This window comes from Aspergillus bombycis (assembly GCF_001792695.1).
Source record: "Aspergillus bombycis strain NRRL26010 chromosome Unknown contig00015, whole genome shotgun sequence".
NCBI lineage: Eukaryota > Fungi > Ascomycota > Eurotiomycetes > Eurotiales > Aspergillaceae > Aspergillus > Aspergillus bombycis.
The window spans coordinates 323,905-349,078 of record NW_019170017.1 but is presented as its reverse complement, the minus strand read 5'-3'; the positions used below and the strand labels follow the sequence as shown (position 1 = coordinate 349,078).

At 49.1% G+C, this 25,174-nt stretch overlaps 10 protein-coding genes across 10 annotated transcripts; 5 read left to right on the top strand and 5 right to left on the bottom strand.

Annotated features, from left to right (window-relative positions):
- Nucleotides 1-2,414: 2,414 nt before the first annotated feature.
- ABOM_002496 (cytochrome P450) lies at nucleotides 2,415-4,142 on the top strand (the record flags this gene model as incomplete). Its single annotated transcript, XM_022529626.1, has 6 exons — nucleotides 2,415-2,611; nucleotides 2,661-2,852; nucleotides 2,901-3,052; nucleotides 3,110-3,354; nucleotides 3,415-3,686; nucleotides 3,740-4,142. 6 exons carry the CDS (start codon nucleotides 2,415-2,417, stop codon nucleotides 4,140-4,142), a joined length of 1,461 nt encoding a protein of 486 aa, XP_022392210.1.
- Nucleotides 4,143-4,938: 796 nt separating this feature from the next.
- Nucleotides 4,939-5,808, top strand: ABOM_002495 (putative L-cystine transporter; the record flags this gene model as incomplete). The annotated part of the gene is made up of 1 exon (XM_022529625.1): nucleotides 4,939-5,808. One exon carries the CDS (start codon nucleotides 4,939-4,941, stop codon nucleotides 5,806-5,808), a length of 870 nt encoding a protein of 289 aa, XP_022392299.1.
- A 542-nt stretch (nucleotides 5,809-6,350) lies between these two features.
- Nucleotides 6,351-7,590, top strand: ABOM_002494 (DUF292 domain protein; the record flags this gene model as incomplete). Its single annotated transcript, XM_022529624.1, has 2 exons — nucleotides 6,351-6,371; nucleotides 6,457-7,590. 2 exons carry the CDS (start codon nucleotides 6,351-6,353, stop codon nucleotides 7,588-7,590), a joined length of 1,155 nt encoding a protein of 384 aa, XP_022392212.1.
- Nucleotides 7,591-8,009: 419 nt separating this feature from the next.
- Nucleotides 8,010-10,221, bottom strand: ABOM_002493 (putative MFS transporter; the record flags this gene model as incomplete). Its single annotated transcript, XM_022529623.1, has 4 exons — nucleotides 8,010-8,679; nucleotides 8,730-9,028; nucleotides 9,079-9,260; nucleotides 9,312-10,221. 4 exons carry the CDS (start codon nucleotides 10,219-10,221, stop codon nucleotides 8,010-8,012), a joined length of 2,061 nt encoding a protein of 686 aa, XP_022392207.1.
- A 1,219-nt stretch (nucleotides 10,222-11,440) lies between these two features.
- On the bottom strand, nucleotides 11,441-13,658 carry ABOM_002492 (arylsulfotransferase family protein; the record flags this gene model as incomplete). Its single annotated transcript, XM_022529622.1, has 3 exons — nucleotides 11,441-11,724; nucleotides 11,791-13,468; nucleotides 13,545-13,658. 3 exons carry the CDS (start codon nucleotides 13,656-13,658, stop codon nucleotides 11,441-11,443), a joined length of 2,076 nt encoding a protein of 691 aa, XP_022392206.1.
- Nucleotides 13,659-16,203: 2,545 nt separating this feature from the next.
- ABOM_002491 (sulfotransferase family protein) lies at nucleotides 16,204-17,179 on the bottom strand (the record flags this gene model as incomplete). Its single annotated transcript, XM_022529621.1, has 3 exons — nucleotides 16,204-16,639; nucleotides 16,698-16,801; nucleotides 16,862-17,179. 3 exons carry the CDS (start codon nucleotides 17,177-17,179, stop codon nucleotides 16,204-16,206), a joined length of 858 nt encoding a protein of 285 aa, XP_022392209.1.
- A 3,045-nt stretch (nucleotides 17,180-20,224) lies between these two features.
- On the bottom strand, nucleotides 20,225-20,952 carry ABOM_002490 (AP-2 complex subunit sigma; the record flags this gene model as incomplete). The annotated part of the gene is made up of 5 exons (XM_022529620.1): nucleotides 20,225-20,326; nucleotides 20,433-20,663; nucleotides 20,729-20,758; nucleotides 20,820-20,859; nucleotides 20,918-20,952. 5 exons carry the CDS (start codon nucleotides 20,950-20,952, stop codon nucleotides 20,225-20,227), a joined length of 438 nt encoding a protein of 145 aa, XP_022392208.1.
- A 557-nt stretch (nucleotides 20,953-21,509) lies between these two features.
- ABOM_002489 (developmental regulator FlbE) lies at nucleotides 21,510-22,171 on the top strand (the record flags this gene model as incomplete). Its single annotated transcript, XM_022529619.1, has 2 exons — nucleotides 21,510-22,052; nucleotides 22,118-22,171. The coding sequence occupies 2 exons, from the start codon at nucleotides 21,510-21,512 to the stop codon at nucleotides 22,169-22,171; spliced, it is 597 nt and encodes a 198-aa protein (XP_022392281.1).
- A 149-nt stretch (nucleotides 22,172-22,320) lies between these two features.
- On the bottom strand, nucleotides 22,321-23,309 carry dph5 (diphthine synthase; the record flags this gene model as incomplete). The annotated part of the gene is made up of 3 exons (XM_022529618.1): nucleotides 22,321-22,918; nucleotides 22,974-23,098; nucleotides 23,163-23,309. 3 exons carry the CDS (start codon nucleotides 23,307-23,309, stop codon nucleotides 22,321-22,323), a joined length of 870 nt encoding a protein of 289 aa, XP_022392282.1.
- An 800-nt stretch (nucleotides 23,310-24,109) lies between these two features.
- ABOM_002487 (transcriptional regulator SPT3) lies at nucleotides 24,110-25,113 on the top strand (the record flags this gene model as incomplete). Its single annotated transcript, XM_022529617.1, has 2 exons — nucleotides 24,110-24,199; nucleotides 24,250-25,113. 2 exons carry the CDS (start codon nucleotides 24,110-24,112, stop codon nucleotides 25,111-25,113), a joined length of 954 nt encoding a protein of 317 aa, XP_022392285.1.
- Between the last annotated feature and the right edge of the window lie 61 nt (nucleotides 25,114-25,174).

Sequence of the window (25,174 nt, the reverse complement as noted above, 5' to 3'; positions counted from 1 at the left end):
GCTGGATGATAGAAGCAGCTGGCAGTCCGGCGTTTCTTCTGGCAACGAGTACAGACCGGGAGGCGATGATCACAACGAACTTTTTCCTTGCGGCAGGGTTCGCAGGAAGCGGGCTTTCCATTGCGACGACGGGAGTTCATCTCTAACTGTTTTATTCTTATGGCTTGTAGCTACTTCTAACATGGTAGTTGAATAAAGGAAAAGAAAAATGAGGAGCGGGGGCTGACAGGATAACTGCTTTAGGGCTATTGTCGGGGTTCGGAATGCATCTATCGGCATTCGGAGTTTACCCAGAGAAGCTCACTCTCCACGGGATTATATTCCATTAATAGCTTATATTGCTGGATGAAAAGTGAAGACATGAAACAGAGATAAGATGAACGAGTTCAATTTGTTACTAGAAACAACAAATAGGCATACGAGATCCCTCAAAGTAGGGAATCCGATAGGAAGAATTTTTGATATTTGAAAAGGTATATGTAACATGGCATCAGGTAAAATTACTAATCCCATGGGCCTCTGGCGCAACGGTAGCGCGTTGTAAGTTCCCACTTAATCAAACTGAATAAGTCTTGAGAATTTCTTCTAACAACATCACAGTGACTCCAGATCAAAAGGTTATCCGTTCAAATCGGGTGGGGCTCACACCACATCTTTTTTTTCCTTTTTTCCATTGTCTTTTATACTTTCTCATAGTTAGAATTTTCTATTCAACCAAACATTCCTCATTATGAAAGGTTTTTGAATGTCTTACTAAGTTGAGTATATATCATAGTAAAGTTCTTCCCTATTAACCACAATTGTTGTTTTACTTGAGGATGGTTTCTGAACCCAAGCTTCATTGACCACTGTCTTGACCCTAACAAATTACCAACAACATGGAAAATATCCTCTCAGTTGTCATTTACACACCAGCGTTCACAGTACCACGTTATATTGAATCGCAAGAAGGCAACTGAACTAAGTACAAGGACAAATAGGAAATGTGAAGGCTGCAAGCATATGGCGAAGTTTGGGACCCTGCGGTAGGGTTTGGAGAAATATTGGGCACGCTAATGGACGTGAGTAGTCAGCCCTAATGTGAGCAGTTGCTACTAAACACTACCGCTACATTGTTAAAGCACAAGATGGCCGTCTGCACGCAAAATAACGAGATTTGGAGTCCTCATAACTATGAGAACCGAGAAATCGCCTTTCCGGTTGAGTACCCCATTGTTGGCATTTGTTGATATAGCTGTATATTACACTCTTGTTGCAATGCTTAGTCTTGATAACTCTTTCCTTGCCCTGGTATGGGTTTTTCCTTTTAATGAGTTTTCCTGCACCCTTAGGTAAATACAAAGGTATTGACCTACCTTGCCTATAGAGTATGGTTCTTATAGTTGAGTTAGAGTACAGGACGGCTTGTCGAGTATGGCAATAATGTCAAACACTGATAGGAACTCACTACATAAAGTATCCATGGTTAGCACGAATTAGTAAATTTTTTCTTACTACAACTAGCAACTCTCAACTTAAAATATGCTATAATAGGATTAGAAGTCTTATCAGGTTGACTTAGAAGCCATTGACGTCGGTGTAATGTCCACATCCGTACTATGTGTCGCGCTCATCCAGTGCGAGTCGAGTTCAAAGTACCTCGACCAACGATTTTCCAGAGGTTTGTCTCCTAGATAAAGGATTAACGCTTCTTGGCTGGTATATTATTATGCTACACTAACTGAATGATAAAAATATTTTCAATCATTCTGCACAACAGAAATATAAATGGCCGGCAAAACTGTATACACAGACTAACAAGGAAGGACAGGACATACAAGAAACCAAAGCAGTCACAAGGACAGATTGATAATAGGTGGTGTCCCTCGGCTATGATATCTTGTTTAGAACCCACAAGCTCCGTAAGCGAACCGGTACTTTTGTCAGAAGAACGTTGTGAGGTTGCTCATCCCTGTCCCATAACCTTGTTCTACAACCCTGCACCGGGCCAGTGGCAATCACCATTTAGTAATGCAACCCTAGTTTCTCTACATAGCAGCTGCACCTAGCGCCTTAAATGTCTCAGATATTGTTGCACTGCAGTCAGCTGGGTAGATATGACACCAGAGATTATTACCCCTCTTGCTTTTTTCTTTATAAGGAACTCGGGTTACTTTGGATGCTCCCATGCTTTTCTCTCAATCTTTGCTCTGTATTTGCTGGGTAGACGTGATAGCAGGATATGTCTTCTATAATTCTTGGGCTCGTCTGCAGCATAATATGTCTATGTTTTCAGAGATCTTTCTTCGCTAAAAAGAAAGCGCGTGGGCCACTCCCTCCTGGTCCCCGGCCAAAACCGATTATTGGGAATCTATGGGATCTTCCATCGCAGGGCACTCGGGACTGGCTGCACTGGTTTAAGCACAAAGATCTCTATGGTACTTAACTCTCGGCGTCGGGCATATTGCAAACACCCAAATACTGAGAAAGACCTCTCAAAAGGCCCAATTAGCTCCGTCACCACCTTCGGTCAAACGATCATCATCCTAAACGAAGGGCGTCTGGCATATGAACTCTTGGAGAAGCGATCTGCCATACACTCGTCTCGACCACCATGCACCTTTGCCCGCATGTAAGCAGCATTCTTCCACTGTACACAAGTTACGTGGCTGATAAAGAAGGGCCGGTTACGGTGATATCATGACCCTTCTCGAGTACTCTGACCGATTCCGCACCTCACGCAAAGTGGCACACCAGCAGATCGGCTCCAACAGAGCTATCTCCCGGTTCAGTCACATCCAGGATGCAGAGGTTTGTCGGTATCTTTTGAAACTGCTTCGGGATCCCGAGAATTGGGTCGAACATCTCAGGAAGTAGGTCTCTGTCCAAGTCAGAGGGATGGTAGAATAACGTGTCGTCAGGGAGACGGGTGCGGTTATCTTGAAAATCACGTACGGATACACGATTGAGCCCCATGCGCGTGACCCTCTGGTTGATCTTGCGGACGACGCAATTGGGAAGTTTTCTTTGGCGATGGTCCCGGGGTCTTGGCTGGTGGATTCTATCCCTATTCGTGAGCCTGGTTTGCAATTTGGCTGCACAGTGGGATGCTAACACGGTATGTTCGCAGTGAGATACTTCCCTTCCTGGGCACCAGGCGGAGGCTGCACACGAATAGCAGAGAGTTTTCGAACGGCTGCCAATGATCTATGTGAGGTCCCGTATGCGTTCACAAAGCAGCAAATGGCCCGAGGGTGCAATGAGCCGTCCATCATTTCGTACTATCTAGACGGAGAGAATATCCAGCCGGGCTCGGAAGAAGAGCACCTTGTGAAGTGGGCCAGTGCCACTCTTTACGGTGGCGGAGCAGATACAGTAAGTAACGCGTAGCCACCGGCTGTTTCAAATACCTTGAGATTCTAATAGGGCATATAGACAGTCTCCACGATGATGTGTTTCTTCCTGACAATGGCCTTATATCCGCATGTACAGCGCAAAGCACAAGAGGAAATCGACCGGGTCGTCGGAACATCACGTCTGCCCGGGTTCGAAGACCGCGACAACCTTCCATATATCGACGGCCTCCTTAAGGAGGCCCTCCGTTGGCACCCCATTGCTCCCATGGGTGTCGCCCACATGTCCATCGAAGATGATATGCTTGAGGGATATCATATCCCGAAGGGGGCAATTATATTGACGAATATATGGTGTGTTGGATTCCGTATTCGTTCTTTCTTCTACTTACTAAACTCTACCGTAGGGCATTCACCCATGACCCCAACGAATACCACGACCCAATGACCTTCAAACCTGAGCGTTTCCTGAGTGACAACGGCCACACGCCCGAGCGTGATCCCCATCTCATCTCCTTCGGGTTCGGACGTCGGGTGTGTCCCGGACGAAATCTAGCAGACTCAAATCTATGGCTTGCTATCGCTCGCACCTTGGCCGCCTTCAACATCACCAAGCCCATTCGCGACGGCAAGGAGGTGGATCTCCAGCCAGAGTTCCAGCCCATGCTTATCAGTCATCCTGATCCATTTGATGTCGACATTAAGCCTCGTAGTGCAGGTCATGAGGAGCTGATTCAGGCTGGTGAGAAGCAGTACCCTTGGGAGGAGAGTCATGCGGAGGAATTGCGGAGGGCAATTGCCGCATCGTAGGGTTATATAGATTTATTTCGCTGTATCTCTCTATCTCTGTCACTCTTGATTTACTTTCCTTGGCCTTACTTATCAGCTGTTCGTCAGCGTTTCCTGCCATGTTGAATGGTTTCATGTTGACTAGATATCTTAATCGGATAACTAAACATCTTAGACGAAAAGGGAAGTAAAGACAGGAATTTAGTTAACTTTGTCAAATTCCACCGGGATTTCGCTCTTCACAAGATTCTTCAGATATAACAATGCTTATCCTGATGCAAGACATCACCAATAGTTTTGGTTACAGGAACAGCCAGGACTCAGAGTGCATTAATGAGCATAAGAGCGTGACACCTCCGTCTGATAGAACTCAACTGGGCTTTAACCCGCGGGGGAACTACTCATTCCTTTTATCAGGCCACCCTAGGAACAGGATAGTAGTTACAACGTTCTGACAGGCTGATAGCCATGTGGAGCATTGAATCCTTTTGGAACCTTATCCCTGTTCTCTGTTGGTTGTGTTGTCGATCATCCAAGTCTACAGGATGGATATAACATGCCTGGTGGGACACGGAGACGCAATCCACGCTGAAGGGTTGACCTTGGTGTTGAATAGAGTGGTATTGCAATCGATTGCACTGTTACAAGATCAACCATCCACCTCGCGAAATGTTCGATATCATGTTGCTGAATTCCGAACTCCGGGTCAATTCCGAACATGTTGATACCCCCCCCCCCCCAAGTTGCGGTCACTTCATTTTGTTTTCCTTTCCTCAATTTCAATCGAGGACTATACTCAGTCTATGTTGTGCCCTCCATGTTGAATGACACCTGGACACAAAGCCTCTCCCAAATCCTGGGCTGGGCCTATTTCGTCCTGTGGTCGCTGTCCTTCTACCCACAACTCCTTCATAATCACCGTCGCCGCTCGACGGAGGGCTTCTCCGTCGACTTTGCCCTGCTCAACCTCCTCGGATTAACCGCATACACCGTTTTCAACGCTTGTTTCCTCTTTTCGCCGGTCGTGCGCACCCAGTATGCCCAGCGATATCCCCAGAGCCCCGAACCGACCGTCCAATGGAACGATTTCATCTACGCTCTCCACGGATCCCTGATCTGCTGCTGGATCGGCAGCCATTTCCCCTGCGCGCGGTTCTGGAACTTCAAGTCCAAGCCGCAGCGGGTAGGTGTCTCGACTCTCGTGGCCATCTGGGGCTGCGTGGGGGTGGTCTCCCTGGCCGTTCTGTGGGCTCTAGTATCGGCGTCGTGGGAATGGATTGACGTGGTAAGAGAGCGCACCCCGACTGATGAAATCACTACACTACTAACTGAGATATATCACATGGAGGTCTACGTGGTCGGCATGATCAAGGTGTTCCTAACGGCCGTCAAATACACGCCCCAGGTGGTGATGAATTATTGGCGGCAGTCGACGGCCGGGTTTTCCATCGGGGCGATCCTGCTGGATCTGGCGGGCGCGGCGCTGTCGCTGATGCAGCTGGTGCTGGACTCCTCGTTGCAGGCGGATTGGTCAGGCACCGTCGGCAACGGAGCCAAACTCCTGTTGGGGAACATCACCGTTCTATTCGATCTCATCTTTATCTTCCAGCATTTTGGGCTGTATCGCGAGCGGCCGGTGGGAAAGAAGCCGGGGCTATCGGAGCACGATCCTCTCCTGGATAGGTAGGAATGAGTGATGATTTCCACATAGATGAACGGGATGTGATCCACAGAGTGGGCTCGAGATGATCTTTCGCCCTGATGCAGGATATGCATCGAAGAAGACGGAGGCCGATACCTTAAGAGGCCGAATCTGTACAGCAGCTTTCAGATATGTGAAAGGCTGGTGACAGCATCTGATACAAGATAGAAGCTTAAGACTCCTCTCTATTGTGTGCGGTAGTAGAATTAAGATTCTCTTGTACTACATCTCGATGTGCTTTTGTATCAGAAGTCCACCACCCTAACCCTGAAAAGGCCTAGGCGCTGTCCATCATTCACCCTAACCCGAATCCAGACTAGCCTCAACCCCAAAGATGATGACATAGAATAGGTACCTACTTAAGGTACTTCTACTACTACTACTCCTCCACCACAATCAATCTCCATACTATCAAATCAACCAACACCCAACCTCTCAATCTCACACCAAACAAGACCACACCCCACCACGAAATCCTCCCCCAAAACCACCAGAAAGAAAGGGAAACGAAGAAAGAACGAACAGAAATGCCCCCCACCCCCCAAACAGTCTGTCTCCCCCTCCAAACCCCACCTCACCCCAAACCAAACCAAACCAAACCAAACCAAAACTAACCCAAGAACCCAACAACAGACAAAGCTAACCTCAACCCTCCACCTCCTCATCCCACGACTCCGGCTCCTCCAAAAGAAATCCACCGCCAGCTCCGTAATTCAACGCCGTGAACTCTCGCAGCTGCTGGCCGAGAACAAGGACGCGAGCGCCCGCATCCGTGTCGAAAATGTCATCGCCACCGATATCGCCATCGAAGTCATGGAGATGGTGGAGCTGTACTGCGAGCTGATTCTGGCGCGGGCGAACGTGCTGGACCAGAATGCTTTCAGTGAGAAGGGTGTGGAGGCTCGGAACCGGGCGAAGGAGGCGTGGGTGGAGATGAGACGGAAAGAGCAGGGGTTGGGAGCTGGTTCCGGGTCTACGCCTGGTGCGGGTGATGCTGCGGGTGGGAAGAAATTGGGGTTCGGGTTCGGGGCGATTTTCGGTGGAGGGTCGAAGAGGGAGGAGGATACGGTGTCTGCGTCGTCAACTGTGGGGGTGCAGAATATCGGGGATGGGGCGTATATTGATTCGGCGCTCGATGAGGCCGCGGCGGCGATCTTCTATGCGTATCCGCGGTTTCCGTCTGATGTGAGGGAGTTGACCATCCTGAGGGGACTGTTGGCGGATCGGTATGGGAAGGAGTTTATGACGCTGGCGCAGGATGACCGGTTTCCGGAGGCGGATGGGTTGAGGGTGCCGGAGAGGTTGGTGAAGGGCTTGCGGGTGCGGCCCCCATCTCAGGAGTTGGTGGAGAGTTATTTGAGGGAGATTGCGAGGGCGTATGGGGTTTCGTGGGGAGGGGATCCGGAGGAGCTGGGGGATGCGCCGGCGGAGTTTGTGGATGATGATGATGACGATGCTACTGCTGGGGGTGATTTGCCGGTGACACCACGGAAGGAGGGTCGGCGGGCTGATGTCGAACGGAGGATGTCCGAGACGGCGGAGTTGAATCGTGCGACGCCGCCCAAAGGGCTGCAGTCTGGAAAGAGTCCGGTCAGTGTTGCGCCGCCGGGACCCCGGTCTGATAATCCGAATCCGCGCGTGAAGGTTCCAGATGGGAATGGGAAGGGGGAGGCCGAGGTAGAACCCAGGAGTCCCTCGAAGACGAGTAAAGGAGGGATCCCGGAGTTGGATGAGTTGACCAGACGCTTTGCGGCGCTGAAGAGGTAGTCTCCTCGTTCTCTTTTTCTTTTTTTGTTGTTATCCCTTCTATCTCCCTGTCTGCTCTACATGCTTATGATAATGATATCCTGAACGCACTGTCATGAGAGATTCTATGTATTATGTATCACGATCTATCGAACCACTCCCGCGATTTTCTTTTTGTCATCATGCATCAGAGGAGCAAGCGAGCCTATGTCACAGAATAGAAACGAAAAGGTATCCGAGCAATGAAAGCACCGCTTTGAACAGGCCGGCGCAGTGGTAAAGAAAACGAAAGAAACAACCGGGCACCAACTATGCATGTGTCCCCATATGTACAGTAAGCTGAGACAATGATAAAGCCAATATGTGACGAGACAAGATATAAACCGAAGAAAGCCAAGGAAACCCGAATGCAAATGGGAGAAAAGAATAAACAAATCGGATCAGTGACGGTCACGGAAATCGTCCTCCTCTCCGGGGAGGACGATCTCATGGCCGGATCCCTCGTAGACGAAGATAGCCGCAACGCATCCAAAAACGGACACCAGGGCGATCAGCCACCAGGCAAACCCTACCATACCGACCTCCAAGCCGTATCCGTACCAAGACCCGGAGAAGATGGGCCCAATAGTTCGGAAGGCTGAGGACACTGACTGGCCAATCCCGTGGATGGTGCCCAGCACCGAGGGATGTGGCGAGCAGTTGTTCAGCAAGATGATCGAGGTCGGCAGCGTAAAGGTACGGGCCGTGACTTGCAGGAAAAGGACAACAATGATAGAAAACCAAACCCACGGTCCGTTGGCCTGTCCCGGAGGTGGTGCGCTGGACGGGGCAAGTGCGATATACGGGGCAAACGCATAAGCCAGGGGGAACAAAGTCAAGAAGTACTGGTAACTCTTGGCCGTTCCCAAGCGGCTGTTGATTGCGGGATACACGGTGAACTGGAGGAGCATGCCGATGACACCCAGAATAGCCGTGGCGAATCCGACGCTCTGAGGCAACATACCCAGTCCACCGGTAAAGATGAATGGCAGCCTCTGAGCAGGGGCGGCAGGGTCGTTGGAATCATAACGGGGAGATGACAGGAAGAGCAGCCAGAGGTTATTGAATGCACTACATTGGTCAGCCGATGTACCAAGTGGACGCAATACTATCGAACCTACCCCATCTGGAAATCGAAGAAGGCCTGCGCCAAAAGTGTGCACAACACGTTCTTCGTCCAAAGTCTGCGGAAAGGCAGCATGCGCTTGTGGCGCAGCGGCTTGGCCGCCTTCTCTTCCAGTTCGTAGCTTTCGGTAGGATCGCGGTGATGGCCCAGCAGAGGACCATCCTCGCCGTAATCGGCAAAAGGCAGACGCTGGTATAACGGTGACGAAGAGGGAACCACGGCACGGATACCGCGGGCGAAGATCCTGGCGGTAAAAACACCCAAGCCCGGTTTACCCTTGCAAGCTTCCAAAGTCTGATCCGAATATTAGCTCGGCTCATTGCCCGTAGAATGATTAGCCTTACCTCCTCCAAGCCGATGCCAACACAGAATGCAGCAAAAGAAAGGAAAATCGCGTTGGCCAACATGGGCAATGCATAAGGATAGCGCTCGAGCCATTGTACACCATTCGCCCCGCCAAAAGAAGAGTTGGGGCCGAACAACGCCGGATAGCTGCGCACTGGATCGGCGAGCATACCACCCATAACTGAAATCCATTAGTTGCTACTCAGGTACACCGAACACGAGCCAAACTCACCAGGTCCGAACAAAGAAGCAATGTTAAATCCAATTGGTAGAATTAGGAACGCCCGGGAATGGTATTTCTTCTCCTTGACGTTCTCCGCAATCATGGTCCGAATAATACCCACCGTACCATTAATGGCACCGCCGAATGAACGCCAGAACACGGCCTGCGCGAACGACGTAGCAAAAGCGACCCCCAGGCACGATACTGCCGTACCCAAAAGACCAACTAGAAGGACGAACTTCCGTCCACCCCATTCGGCATCAGCTACTCGACCCCAGGGAATTGCCGTGGCAAACTGGGCCGCGGTAAAGGCACCCTGGAGGATACCGGCCTGGGTGGACACATCTGCGTCGGAGAGGCTCTCATCAAAGGATTTGAGCTGGTAGAACATGTAAGCCTGCAACGAGGCAATCTGCAAAAAGTCAAATACACGACACAGCCCTAACAAGGCTAATTGCTTCTTCCGCGGCAGGGTCATCCAAGTGACGGGCCCTGGACGCGGAGGCGGGTGAGCGGCGAACTGCTGCGGCTGCATGAAGGAGACCTGGGCGTGGCTCTGTGAACGGTTGCGGGCATGGCCGGATTGCTCGAATGAGGTGTTTCTCAGAGCCATATTCTCGGAGGCGTCGTCGCCGTATCGGTCTGATGAGCCCTCGGAAAGGTCGGCGAGGGAGATATTGGACTCGCGCCGACGACGCTGTTGGGAAGAAAAATCTAGCGGAGAGGGTTCGCCTCCGTCGTGACCGGATGTCCAGGAAGTGGCCCGGGTGTGATGGGCATTCCGATTTTTGCTGTTCGAGTGCGAAGAGGTACGTTGGTGTGTCGGCGTCAGCGCGGGGGTGGGCACGGGAGAGTTGCTGGACGTTGAGATAGATCTCAGGCGGCTACTTTGCTGTAGCTCAAGCTTTGGGACAGGCATCGAGGGCGGAATCTTCCAGAGACTATGATAGGGTGCCAAGTGTCGGAGCCTACGTCAAGGACTGAGACCGTGGGATTTGAGAAGAGGGGCCCAAAATAGTCGTTTCGTTAGTATATCGATTTGGAGATAAGCCGGACTATGCCCGCATGCGTGTATATCCTTCTTGATTGATGGAGATAAACACCCGACTGATCAATAAGCACCTGCAACTAAACCGAAAAGTAAAACAAAATCCAATAAAAGAAAATCACAATAAATTAACAATCCCATAAAAGAGTGAATGGGAGGGAGGAAAAGAAGTCACACGATAAGGGAAAAGGGAAAAAAAAGAAAAAAAGGACTGAGGTTGGCGATGTCGTAAAGGAGAAAGATTGAAATCCAATACCATTCGTGACTATACTTTACTGTATGTACACTTTCGATCGACAACTGCATGGAGATTGCGACGCTCGTCCCCACTGCTTGGCTGATGAATATTCATGTCTTTGGATTTTGCATTATTTATTTATGTACTTTTCTATTTATTTATTTTTTTTAAACTTTTTAAAAAATAAATTATATTTTTTCTCTTCCACCTCCCAATTTCTTCTCCTTAATTAATCTATCACTCGTTTCAATCACGCTTCCTTCCGACCAGTAGCCGAAACGCATCCACGGTTCCCCATTCTTACCTGGAACTTTTCATGAGACGCAATATGTTTTCAGAGCTGACATGATCGGACTACTAAAGCATACGTATTTCCTCCCCTCAGAACCGGAACGAGTACGACATCACATACATCATCCGCGACGACGTAGATACTCGTCCTCCGGAGTACTAGTAAACCTGTTTTTTTTTTTTGTATTTACTTATTTATTTTTGGTTTTCTGCAGGTTCCCAGAGTATCCGAATGAGCCACAGTTTGTGATTGGACTCGAGTCTGTCCAGTCAGCGGAAGCTCTCCATCCGGAGCACTAAACCACGAACTTAGTCGAAGAAGTTGGTTCGGCCCTGTGTTTTGTCATCCTGTGACACGCGTATGTAATCTATCCCTGTACCGTATTGTTATCCGTGCACGGGGGATCCGAGTGAGTGTCTGTACGGCGTACTATACTTCAGTGTATTCTTCTCACGATCATCAAAGCACGCTCCACATGGATGATATTGGGGTATACTACATTCAAACACTAAGTTACAAATAAAGAATACAAGTAGTGTAGGTTGTCGAGCTACGAAAGCCTACTCCGAGGATCCATCTTCGTTCCTTCTCGAACCCGGCTCCGTCAAGGGGAAGTAGCGAGGCCCGTCGGATGCTCCGGCCCATCGCCGCCAATGCCACCACGGCTTGTGGCTCATCTCGTCGGGCTGTTTTCGCTCGTCGATGGGATCGTCCAATGGCTCTAATGATCGACGCTCTTTCACCGGGTAGGCATGAGGTCGTCGCAGTCGACACTTTCGAACCACCATGTAAACTCCAATCGCGGCAACACCAACCGCCAAAACAGGGACAAACCATCCGCGCTCTGGGAACACCTCAGTGGTTAGTCACAAAATCTTTAGCTTACTATGTTAGAGTAAGGAAAGCTCACCGTATGCAGTCTTCAAAGTCTCCTTGGCTTCATCCAACGGTTGTGACCCGGGCTCTGAAGACTCACCCCAGTCGTAATGGGCTTCCGGGTTCTCTGGGTCGACCCACGGCACAGTGCTGAGGCCCAGCGGAGGGATGAATGCGATGGCTCCCTCTTCGCCAAGAAGTCCATACGCCGGAGCATTTTCGCACATATTGTCCGCGCAGTATTGTTGTAGTTCCCCGGAAGGCGTAAAAGTAAACTTATGCCGCGACTTGCCCAACACCTTGCCCTCGAGATCTACAGCCTCCGCGTACGTCCATGGGTAGTAGTGCGGGAAAGTATAACTCGTCTCGAAGCCCTTCCTCGTCACTTGGTTTAACAATGCATACGGACCAGTCATGTTCATGGCACCGTAGAACCGCCAATACCTCACTCGTGTTGCACCGTTCCAACTTACGTACAAGGTCAATGAGGAGAACGGCTCGGTCGATCGAGAATATGTCCACAGAGCAGGCACGTCCGTCGGCATCCCGTCCCACTGGAATTTCTGAGCGCGATAGTTCATGATTCTCTCCGTATCAATGTATCCCCACAGCAGCAGATTGCCGTTCTGGTCGTGTTCGGATATGTACGCATTGTTCCCCCATCCGATGAACACATTGTGATTAGGCAGAACCTGCATATTGCCCTGACTCGAGCTAAGCATGTCCTTATTCAGAGGCGCATAATCGCGCAGCTGAGTGGCCGTCTTAGCCACATGGTCGATCAAAATGAGCATGCCAGAGGAATATTCGTGTGTTTTGTTGAACCCGTTGTAGCCGTTGTTATACAAGGATAGTAAGGTGTGGGTACCATTTTCGTTCAGGAATCGTGCATCGTGCTGCTGAGAGAAGCTAAAGTTGATGTTCGTGAAGGACGGGTTGGCACCATGTAACTGCCAGATCACCGACCCATTCTGGCCGGAGATTTTGTAGATCGCGCACGTATGTCGCGACGAGATCAGGTAATCACCGTCCTGGTTTTTATCGACGGAATTGATGTGGAAATAATCCCACGGGGAGCGCGGGTCCAGCCCAGTTCCTGAAGTATCAGTGTGGCCAGGATAGGTGTAGCTAGCTGTAGGGTCCACATGGTCAAGCGACTTCCACTCAAACAGCACCTCGTTCGTTTCCACGTCCACTTCCTGGAAAACGCTCTCCATCAACCACCCCATGCCAGTCTTGACATTCCATAAGCTCATGTCGAATTGTCGCTGTTGATATACGGTTAACAGTGCAGTTTTACCGTCGTTGATGGGTAAAAACTCGTGCATATCGCTCGACGCCATTCCGCCCCCGGGGAGGACCGTCTTCACGGTACGATATTGATTGTCCATGATGACGCCATGGCCCCGGCAGTATCCATTCTGTTGAACGCCTTGGAAGAAGCAAAGATGGTCCTCCCCTTTGTATTTACATACATGCATGCCGTGCGCGTTGCCGGGGCCGGAACTTCCCCAGCCGCTCCATACTAGGTTCTGCGACGGCGTCAGTGAGAGCAGCTCGATGGGCAGGGCCTTATGACGTACGCCTTCATTATCATAAATATAAGGACCTGAGTTAGCCGCTTCATACGGGCCAACAAAAATGTATCCTGGAGTAAGTTTGTCGGGGTTGCTGTGTTCTATGGTGAGCACAGGGGGGTATAGATCAGGTCTCTAGAATGCGACCGAAGAATTAGCAAATTCTAAGGATAGCGCCATGAAGGCCTCTATACACAATCTGTTAACTTACCGATCGAAATACTGAATCGATTTCTGCGACGACCCCCGGCAGACAGCATAGTAACCAGACCAAAAGAGAGCCCATTATGCGGGCGGAAGACCAAGACGCAGACCCACCGGGCATGATGTCAGTAACGACCAGCATCGAACGTTCGCATTACCATTTCATCCCTGGGCACTGGGAAGAGAAAGATTGAGCGAAATAAGAGATCCAAGCACAGTAGGAGCTGTTGTGGACGTGGGGCACAAAATCCCATGAATCTTATCGTGGCGCAAGGGGGGTGTATGTGCATGAAGAGAAGATCCGCCGGATCGTAACTCAAAAGAGCTGACACAGTCAGGAGTGTTTCCAATCGGCATCCACTTTGCCCAAGTGGGCCTGGATATCCGAGTTCATGCGATTCATTGTCTCTTTGCGCGATACGTGAAGCATGCGCCAGCTTTAATTGGTGAGTGGCCAGCAGTTGGCTGACATACCCATGGGACTGGTGCAGTTCCTTCTGCCAGTCCGTGCGTCTATGTTAATTATTCCTTTGTGTATGTTATATTAGCATCGCGTAGTCCATTGCACGCAGTCTCTTTAGTGGTCCCCGAAGGTGGCCATGGCATGATCTTCCCTCATAACTTGGAATACCAACAAAGAGTCGGTTTCTAGTATCTCCGGAATACTTCAACCAATCCGAACGATTTTCAACCAAAGTTCCCAAAACACACTGTAGTAGGTCCTCGCCTTCATAGAATGACTCGTCCTGGACTATCGGTAGATGCTGACGAGGTCGGTAATTAGTCCATTCCACTCACACGCAGCCACTTCTGTGTCCCTCGAGCAAGCCAACGTCATCCATTTGATGTCTCATAACGCACACAGAGAATAGTCGTCTCTTAGTCTACTTCAGGTGCAAACTCAAACTGGGAGTTCGTCATCTAGTGAGAGAGATAAAACGACAAAACCAGAGAATAGCCGGTGCAAAGGATACGTAGTCCTCTACGTAAGATCTGGTCGTAGTTCAAGGTGGGTGATATATTAGTAGAAACTATCCTAAGCCAGATCTGTCCTAGGATATGTAAGTACAGAAGAAATACACTGCCGAGCACTCGGTAATAGATTACCCCCTGTACGAACCCGTTCCAGTAATCCCCACTGCGAAACAGTTTTTGTTCTTTTTTTTTCCTTCTAAACGCCGAGACTAGGCCACGATCAGCTAGTCCAACCGCAAAACCTAATTTGCAGTAATGCCGAGGGAGCGACGAGCAAGTGAAATTTACAAGTACCCCCCCGACTGTGGCTTTTTCTCTACGCGCCACGGGCTTGACTCTTGAGCAGGAGCTCCAGCGCCACGTCACGGCCAGACCAGGGGAGTGGGGTAGCATCCACTCAGAAGGTCTGGCTGTGGCATCGCTTCGGTGGCATAGTCACTGTTTTGAAATGAGGTGTATGGTTGTATGTTGTATGTAGTACATACGCCGTATGTCCTGCACACACCTCCTCCGCACACCATACAGGTTATAGGGGTCACAGAACTTGCCTCTATAATTATCCATGTTGTCAAAAGAGTGGTTTTCAGGAGACGAATACGTACAGCTATGCGGATTCGGGGTTGTGATCTGTATCAAACCTTCCTTGCAGTTCGACATCCATTCATCCATCCAGAGTCGATACACATTAGTCTATACGAAAACATGTAACAGACGATTGGGTAAGTTCTTGGGTTATGAGATGGGCCGTTTCCCCCTGAGAGTGCTATCCAAAGTCCGACATTTATAGATGCGCTTTTGGCACCACCCATTGGTTTGTTTCCACACAGGGAAATATCGCACTGCGCACCCTGGGCTTTGCAGCTTGTGGCTGCATGTGTAGTTCACCATGTGCCCTTATCAAGCACGCGCTATGGCTATGTTTAGAAGAGCACGTAGATAACCCCTGTTACTATGTATAACACAAGCATTGGCGAAATCGACTTCTCCTGTTGAACATCCCGTGGCCACATTTGTTCGCTGTCAATGCCGGCTGCCAAGCCTGCTGTTAAATAGGAGGTCGGTTCGAGAAACGAATACGACCAATTGTAGTATTTGGACCGTAACGTTGATCCACTTCCAATACCCTACCTTGGCCAAGCAAACGGCTCCAATGCCACAGGATCTTGGCCACCCACTAGACCCCTCCGTCTCTTTTATTGCAACAGGGAGCGAGCGTCGAAACATCCCGCAGTCATTGTCTGGCCTTGTAGGGCGCTTCAGCCCTCTCAACTATGCCAAGACGGCTCCTTCCTTCGGTTTATACAAAGTTTGTGAAAGATGTTGTGCGACATCCCTTCCCGTGCCCGGTTGCATATCGCGGAGGATGCCAAGATGCGATAGACCCCTCTGCGCCAGGCAACAACAATGGTCATAGGGGTCCTTGCGGCAGGGGACCCCCTGAGGCCAAGTGCCAAGAGATACTTCCTCCCCAATACCAAGGGACTAATGATCGAGGAGCGAACCGACACCGTGGTCAATGAAATCATGTGGTTGGATATTATATGTACTAAGAAAAGAGGTACTAAGAAAAGACAAAGACGCTAGCCAAGAAAGTTGTACAGGGACCATATTTTTCAAAAAAAAAAAAAAGCCATGAGTTGCGCCCAGCGCATACCATAACACCCAAAAAAGAAACAAAGAAAAAAATATGTTCACCGACAGAAGCGCTTGAAGGCCATAGTAGCGGCCAATCCGGTCGCCAGTAGAGCTCCACCCATCGTGACAGCTTGCAGGGCAGCATTCATCATCTGGTGCCTGTTGCGGGTACGGCAACGCTTGAAGAAGTCGGCCATATCATTTCCACGGGGGAATGGTGTGTCGGGGACTTCTTCTCCCAGGAATTCACACAGAGGGCCCCAGCCATCGCTAATCTTGTACTCCAACAGACGCTCGGGTGGAACCAGGCTGCGTACTTCGGCGACGTGATCCTCGTACACCTGCTTGCCCTTGTTGGGGAAGTCCCCGCGGAAGAAGGTCTCGAAGAACTTGTTCAACATAGGGTAGTACATGCTGGCAGCCCAGCTGAAGTTCGAAACGAAGCTGTGCTCAGGATCGCTCACACGCCAAAACACAGTCTTCATAACGGATCTGCAGGATTTCCAGTCAGCGGATAAATCGCCTCGGGTATATTCCAGTGTCAACTTACGCATGCCACGAGTCCACATCACGAGTAGTCAGGATGATCTTAGCATTAGGGTAGGCTTCAATCAGCTCTTTAGCAAAAGCACAGGCGGGCCAGTCGCAGACAGCCTATACGTGCAAGATCAGTTACATTCCCATTACTTGTCTCGTCGGCAACCCCAGACTCACCTGGCACTCTCCCAGCAACTGATCCCATTCCTTCCTTCCAAACTCACCCACACCATCATATTTGGCGAGGAGGGCATCATGCCACATCAAGCAGTCGGGAGGGTTCTCCACACTAGCGGACATCATATGGTAGCATTTCAGGTATCCGAGGCGCTCCAGAGCTATGCGGAGAGATGCTGTTCCTGTTCTTCCAACGCCGAGTGCCAGTACCTTCATTGGCACGGTCCGGTGGCACTGGCGCCTGTCAATGCATGTGTCATCGGTGAAGACATCGGTCAAGGGCTGGGGAGCAAGATTGTCCGAGTAGGTCAAAGACATGGTGACTGATGGGAAAGTGAGGTTCGTATGATATATATAAATTGTATTACAATGCGTATTCAAGAGACAGTGGGGTCTTCAGAAGATGAAGGTCTAGTAATGGAGCAAACGAAGGATGTTCCCAAGACTCAAGGGAAAGAAGGAATACGAGAGAAAAGAAAGGATTTCGGAGGGTAAAGACTTGGTTAAAAAGAAAGAAGCAGAGAAAGCTGAAGTGTTGAGGAAGAGATGAAAAGGAGACTGGGAAGTAGATTGATAATAAATGTCACATACTGAAGAGAAGATAAAATGTTAGCTCCTTAGCGCCGCGATGTACCAAAGAATCCTCATATCAAGTAATTAAAAACAACAGTGGCAACTCATTCGTACTTGTGTACGCGAGCTGTACATTCGATATGGATACTCGTGGTCGTAATCAAAAAACGAAAAATAATTTCCCTCTCCTGAATCTTGGCAAAACCACATCCTCCTGTTTTTTGACATTGTTTTAGCTTTTTTTTCTAATTCTGTTTGGGCACTTTCATCCTTTCAGATGCTCCCTGCGGGTCTCCCGCCCACGTTTGGGCCAAATCAGTTGCGGCAGTTAAAGAGTAGAATCCATAGAACCAGAGAGGCTTTGCTCAGCAGGGCGAACCAAAGACGTCAGTGGATGACGCCCATCGACAGTGAACGATTGTCAGGGGGTGGGGGTTCTTCCCTGGTTAATTCTGTACAGTGTAGGTAGCGCATGAAAATCATCCAAGATAGCCAGTCCTCATCGTGTATTGGCCGCCAGAGAGTAGGAACAGTCTCCTGATTGTCATGTTTCTGTGACGGAGAGGCGGGGCGAAGAAGGAATAGAACACCATACACTGGAGAATGGAAACCGTGCCAAGATTTTCCGGCCATAAACGGCCGCGTAGCACTTAATTCGCCGATCGCTGGGATTCGGGGATTGGACGAGGAGGCCTGAGGCTTCTCTGGTCTGGAAGCCTTGAGAAATTCAAACCCGCCCACTTCGTTTTTCTAATTGGTGGATCCCCCAACAAGACGACGCGTACCTTTCTCCAGACACTCAAAATCCATGCATAATGCACAATTCTGAAACGTACTCACCTCTCCACAGCCCGCAACAATCGCATTCGCTTTTCATTCCCGTTTTGCTTCGGTTGTTCCATTATGTTACCCCCCCAATCTTTTCTTTCCCCTTTTGTTACCGTCCTTGCTAATTCATTGCTGGAAAGTTGTTGCTGCCGAGGCCGTATCAGATGGGTCAACTTGTCAAGCCTGTACCCACGGGTCCGTGGTTTGGGGTATGTCAACGATGCTGATCGGTACGTAGTCCGTAGCCCGTCCGTCCACTAACGGTAGGATGCACTGTCCACTTTCCATAGTCCGCCTAAGCGGTCAATCCACCTCGGTGGAAACCACAGCCGTCGGACCTCGTAGAAATCCCGATGACGACAAACCAAACTGAATTCCTATTCGGCAATAGCGTGTAATTGGTAAAGACTTGATCCAACATGTCCAGTGACCAATTTCCTGTACCAAGAATCGTAATCCTAATTGGCATCGTTGGGCATGACTCGTTTAGCCGTTTAGCCTATCCGTCAACCGATCAATCAAGTATCAGTGGACCAAGTTAGGCTAGAACTGTAACATTCAGTCGGAGATGGCCAAGGTGACAAGCCCACTGATTGTTTGTGGCAAAATGCATTTCATATCTCCGCCTGGGCACTTTCCACCATACTTCCCAGCAGTGTACAGGCCCTCCCAGTAGATCACCGGCAATAAGGAATCCTGTGATTCCAGGTAGATAGACCCTACAGGGCTTGTTTCTAAATCATTCAATCAATACCCTGGAGGTAATCATTACCCGACGGAGATCGACTCGGTGTTCCGAGTTAATCATCTCATCAAGTGCCTTCGATGCCAAGGCGGCTTATCATTTGAGGTGAGCTCTGGGGTCCGATCAACGAGGCAAGTATCCTCGCCTTCTTATAACGATCTTCGCCAACTTCCCTACTCCGTACGGAGTCCATCACTGACCCGCCGGTGAAGACCGTTTTCGAGAAGTGTGCCGCTCGTTCCGCTAATCAGATGGCTCTGGGAACTTGGAAGTATCCGTATGTATCCAACCGTACAGGTATGTATCATGGTTGAAAGGGACTATTATGATAGCAGAGTGGTGTTATTCCCTTGGACCCTCTTGCTGCAGTGGTGTCGTATAGGCATGTGATGGTCGATAGTTTAGTAAACAAAGCAACTTCCTTATCGAGAAAGGGTGGTCAGGTGATGGAAGCTGGTAGTAGTACACACTAAGTACTACTCGGTATAATTGTATGCATGGTCGGGTGCTGATGAAATGAGAACTTCATTTGGGAAGATGTTAAGAGTAGTAAAGAAGAGAAAGAAAGATGGCATTAGCACCAGTCATTATAACCAGCAGTTCAACTCATGCAAGGGGGCCGTAACCCTTTTAAAAGGAAATTGATGCCAAGACCTAACATTACGCTCGCAATCGCACGTCTTGATCACCTCACTGCAACTATGTCTACTCTAGTATAATCCACCAAGGGTCTGAGGATTACCAAAAAACAACCTTTAGACGTTATTTGAGCTTAAATGACAGTTGTGGTCAGCCTTGTGCAATGAGTGGACGGGTGTGAGCTGTTGTCTCCGCTCGCAGGCATCACGGCAGTGATTTCGGCTGTTGATTTACCTGCTGATTTTATATATGTACCACGAACCGACATATGGTGGAAATAACGTGACTCAAGAATCTCTAGTCCCTTACGGAGTGGCCATATGTAATTCATGATGCGATATTCTTAGGTAGATAAATGTACTTACTTTTCATAGGGTATTATCGTTGAAATTAAATAAACAAAGCCATCATAGAACTCTCTATCAACATGGATGGCAACAGGTGCAAGCGCAGCGCCCTGATATATGTTAACCCTCGAAACCAAATAACTCCGGATGGCCATCCCGTGACCATTTCAATGCTATAATATCCAGAACCGATTCTATCCTACCCACGCTTCCCTAAGGCTGAAAGCTGTCTCACTCCAGTTTGTCCAAATGCTCCAGCCTCGTCAATACGACCTGCTTGCTCGTCTCTTCAATTTCGCCTGCCAGAAACACTTCGTCTAGAATCGCGTACACCTGTACCAATCATTTGTCAGCGTTTACTCCGTGTCATAACTGGGCAGCATCTCAATCCATTTCAATATTTTCCAATACCCACAACAGCCGAAAGTACCCAACGCACCTTGTAGAAATTAAACACTAGATCTAGCTCGCACACATTCCCGAAGAACTGATCTAGAACTTCGACGAAGAAATGTATGGCCTCGAGATACGCCAGTTCATTATCGGTGGCATCGACACAGGCGCAAAAGAACAATCCCGCATATCTCCGGTAAACGACTTTCGTACTCCGCTTGAACTCGACAAAGTTGGACTGATACTTCTGATCTCTTGGTGCTACCAGGCGATGGACCTGAGGCAATTGGTCAGTTCTCCGGCCCAGCGGGAACAATGGTATTGTCGCAAGTTGCCACGAACCTCGCCTTTCAGCTTGACTTTCTCCTCATCCTGCGCAAAACCGGTATTAGCTAATGCTACATGATATCTGAAGAGTTTCTAGAGAACTTACGCTGTACGGCGCATACCATTTTGCAAGGCGCGTTTTGCCCCTATCCGCTCGCTGAGCATTATAGATCGCTCGACTTAGGTGTAGACACAAGTACTCACTGTCGGTTCTGAACCAAGATGAATGAGAGAACCATCCCGCCTTGATCAAGAGCGGTAAGCCGATATGGATAGTGGCGTTGAGCTATGCCGCAGTTGGGTTCATCCGAATGTCTCCGCTTGGAGTCTTGGAGTATTGAAGATGGATGTCAAGGCCGAGACTCAATATTGCCGAATAACACCGCCTTTGTTTGATCTACATTGAACCAATGAGGGGTTTTTTCAAGGAACAATGAAAAGAAAAATTATCATAATAATAATAATAGAGACTTGTTTGTCAATACTCCTATAGTCATTCTATATCCTGGCAATAGTCCCTCATTGACTTGGAATTGGCTATATAAATAGTTCCGAACTGTCTGTTAGCTATGAGACTGACCTGTCAACTGTGCCAAGTGCCCTTATCCGCTGATAAATTGATGATCAGCTCATGTCGCAAACACACATTTCCTGCAGTCATCGTCACACACGATGAGCGCAGCAGCGTCTGTTTCCGGACAATATTAACATGAAAGCTTTTATCGAACGATCTGGTTTACTTAACCATTGCCTCCCCTACTAGAATTTCCAGCTGCTACATTACCAGAACTTCGCAATGCCAGTCTACATGCTGTACGGCTTTAAGTGGCCGCGCGCTGGCTTCACGGGTATCCGAGTCTACATTGTTCTGCACAACCTGGAGGATGCAACAGCAGAGTACCTCCAGACACCGATCACTACCCAGCTGCTCCTCGGGTCGTTCGCGAAGACCGAACCGGGCATCGTATCCCGTCTACCCGACCTCCGATTTATCGAACAGTATGATCCCGACGATACCAGCGATGAGGCTGTCAGCAAGCCATATGCCTATGTTGCGGGTAAAGTGATCACGATGCCAGAGTCGGGGGCACTTAGCTTGGATGCCGAGGAGCTAGTTAAGGAGTCAGGGCTAGAAGATGATGCCATGGCCGCATTGACAGAGATGCGAGATAAATATGCCGCCGGTGAGAAAATTGGCTGGTACATTGTGTATAACGGGGATCCAGAGAGATGGTTCCCCCAAATTGAAGAAGACGACGATGAAAGTATGATGTACGAAGATGAAGATGGGGATGCTAGTGATTATGGTAGCGCATCACAACCCCCATCAACTCCTACAGTAAGTGCTTCTTACGTGGTTATATGTTCTGGCTGTTAGCATGAGCTGATCTCGGTCACGTTTAGGCATTTTTCCCCCAAAAGTTGACACAGTTTTTCGGCACTAAGAAGATCACTTGAGACAGTTAGATGAGTGATGTGTGGCTATGCAATTTACCCAAAGCCCGATGGCTGTTATTGTGCTCGTTGAACATTGATTCTTGGATATTAGAATCACGGCGTATTGGATCTAGAATTCATTTTCATCTCGTTATAAGCTAAGCTCTACTTTATGAACTGGCACCGTATCCCTTCTGCCAACTAGCATCAAAGGTCGCCTTGTCCACGGCAAATTCTCGAATGTAGTCCTTCTCCAAGTCATGCGCTCTCCTTCCCAAGAGAACGAGACTGTGAAGAGGCTGGCCCATCTCTACCTCTGCCAATTCCTTCAGAGTTCCGACGACCAATTTCTGATCCGGAGCTCCAACTCTCGCAGCTCCGACCGCAAGGCTGTCAGGCCCGTAAACACCTTCCTTGCGCTCCTCCTCGGTCTCCAGCATCTGACTGGCGCACTGCGCAACGGTCATATATCTCGGAGGCTCATAGATTAGGCGTCCTCGGGCCATGTTCTCGTATGACTGCTCCTTGACCTTAATGTCCAAAAGCACGAGGGTGTGAAGACCCAGTGATATGTTCTCCTTGATCTTATCGTAGTATGACGAGGGCTTCCAGTTTTCTGTGAAAAACACCATGCTGACAGTTTGACCGAAGTTATACAGCTGCAGCCCCGTGCAACCAATGCCAGACATGATCGATGCGTTCGGGATGACCTTGGATTCGATGCCCAGTTCGCGGGCGCGCAGAACGAGGTCTGTGTGGGTAGTGGCGCTGCATACACATTAATTTATGCCTCCCATAACAGTCGCGCAAAGCTAACACATACCCAAAAGGATCACCGACGACTAGGAATGCAACATCTGTTTTATCTGCCCCAGCGAGAATCTCATCGCTTCCGGTCTCGACCTTTTCACGGTCTGCCTCAATAACAGGACGTCCATAAAAAGCTTCCTACTGAACCAATTGACGACCTGGTTAGACAACTCCGTGGCAAAAAATAGTATCTGTCATATACAGGGACACTCACTAGCTTCTCTTTGTTCACGAGCAGAATACTTGTGTATGCTTCGAGGTAGACCCTTTCGGCCCTTTTCACCACCTCTAGGCCTTTGACAGTAATGTCAGTCTCATCGGCAAGACCCAACCCAACGAGGTAGAGCATTGTGAAAATATACAAATTTGAATTAATGAGTATAATAACTGTGATAATCACGATCAAAAAGTTTCTCTATCACCCCACCAAATGCGGCGGGATGACGGGACACGGGTAAAGAGTTGTTCCGGATATGGGGAGGTGGATATCAAGTCACGGGGATGGATCCTTTGAATATCCCCATTGTTGCCTTTCGCGACCAACTTGAATTCACTCGTTTTGTTGTTTATAGTCTTAGCACGTGCGCTTGACTATATTGTATCATTATTTTCTTTGGTTGTGAATGATGTTAATGTGTCATTCTTGATTCGCCAACATGTCGACCGATCGAACTCCGAAGTATCGGCAGGAAATCCAGCAGGTAAGCTCATACTATCTCCTTATCTTGTCCATTTAAGCCTCATCTTGTTTGTGTTTTCTTTTGTTTCTTGCTTTTTGGGCCGCTTGCGTACATTAAGCTATGTTAACATAGCATAATCATTTGTATATTTGACATCACAAGCTTAGCCTTGCTGCTCGCATGGCGCAGTAAGGTTCATCGTGATGCGACTGTTACTTGTCATCTATAATTACCTATCTGGCTTGATATGTACTCTTTGTGGTGCTACTTCATGTAATATTTCAGTCCCACAATCGAGTTATTACTTGGACTTGCTTCGTCTCTCAAACAATTGGGGTGATGCAAATGACCCGCCTGTACCTGTGCTCCAATTATGCGTCTTCCCGACCACAACAAATCGAAGTGGACCATCTCAGAAACAATATGAAAATAACAAGAGCATTTTCAGCCTCACTAATACTATGAGCAGATGATGTTCGTCTCTGGAGAGACTGCCGAGCCATCAGTGGAAACAACTACTCTGATAGAAGAGATCGTTCGCCAGCAAGTCGTTGAGATTGTATGAGCACCTTCAGCCATAAAAGTACAGTTTGCTCACATTCACTACAGCTCGCTCGTAGTACAACGCTGGCTACCCGTCGAGGAGTCCGCTCTATCTCGACTGATGATTTGATCTTTCTCATTCGCCATGACAAGGCCAAGGTATCACGCCTGAAAACTTTCCTTTCCTGGAAAGATGTCCGCAAGAATGTCAAAGACTCGGATGACAAAGGTGGTGCCGACGCTGCCGAATTTGCAGGAGCCGATGACCCCCTTGCGGGAGGTGTCGTCGCCGGACCGCAAGATGTCGCTTCAAAGCCGAAGAATAAGAGGGCCCGTGTTGGTCTCGCATGGGATGTGAACAGTTTCTACTCGATCCAGGTTCCAGAGCGAGAGGATGAGGAAGACGAAGAGGAGGAAGAACAGAATTATGCAACCCTCCAGCGCCTTGCTGCAGCAGACGAGCGAACCAAGAACATGACGAAGGAAGAATACGTGTTCTGGTCCGAATGTCGTCAGGCATCCTTCACCTATCGTAAGAGCAAGCGTTTTCGTGAGTGGGCTGGTTTTGGTATCGTAACCGAATCGAAGCCCAACGACGATATTGTCGATATCCTTGGTTTCCTCACGTTCGAGATCGTCCAGACTTTGACTGAAGAAGCCCTTAAGGTCAAAGAACGCGAAGACCGAGAGAAGAATCGGCGAGGAGGCGCTGAAAATGGCTCCGGTGAGAATACTAAGAAGCGGAAGCGTGAAACAGGTCTCTTCGACCCTCCCGAGGAGGGACGAACTCCAGTTGAACCGAGGCATATCCGCGAGGCATATCGTAAACTTCAAGCGACTCCGAACAAGAACATTGCAATGCTTCTCCATAATGGGCGCGTCCCAGCACGGATGCCTTTGAGACTGGTAAGGCCATCCATTCGGCTTTGATCGTCTGTACTAACATAACCTAGATTTAATGGGATGGCTTTACTTTGGGCTTGTACCGGAA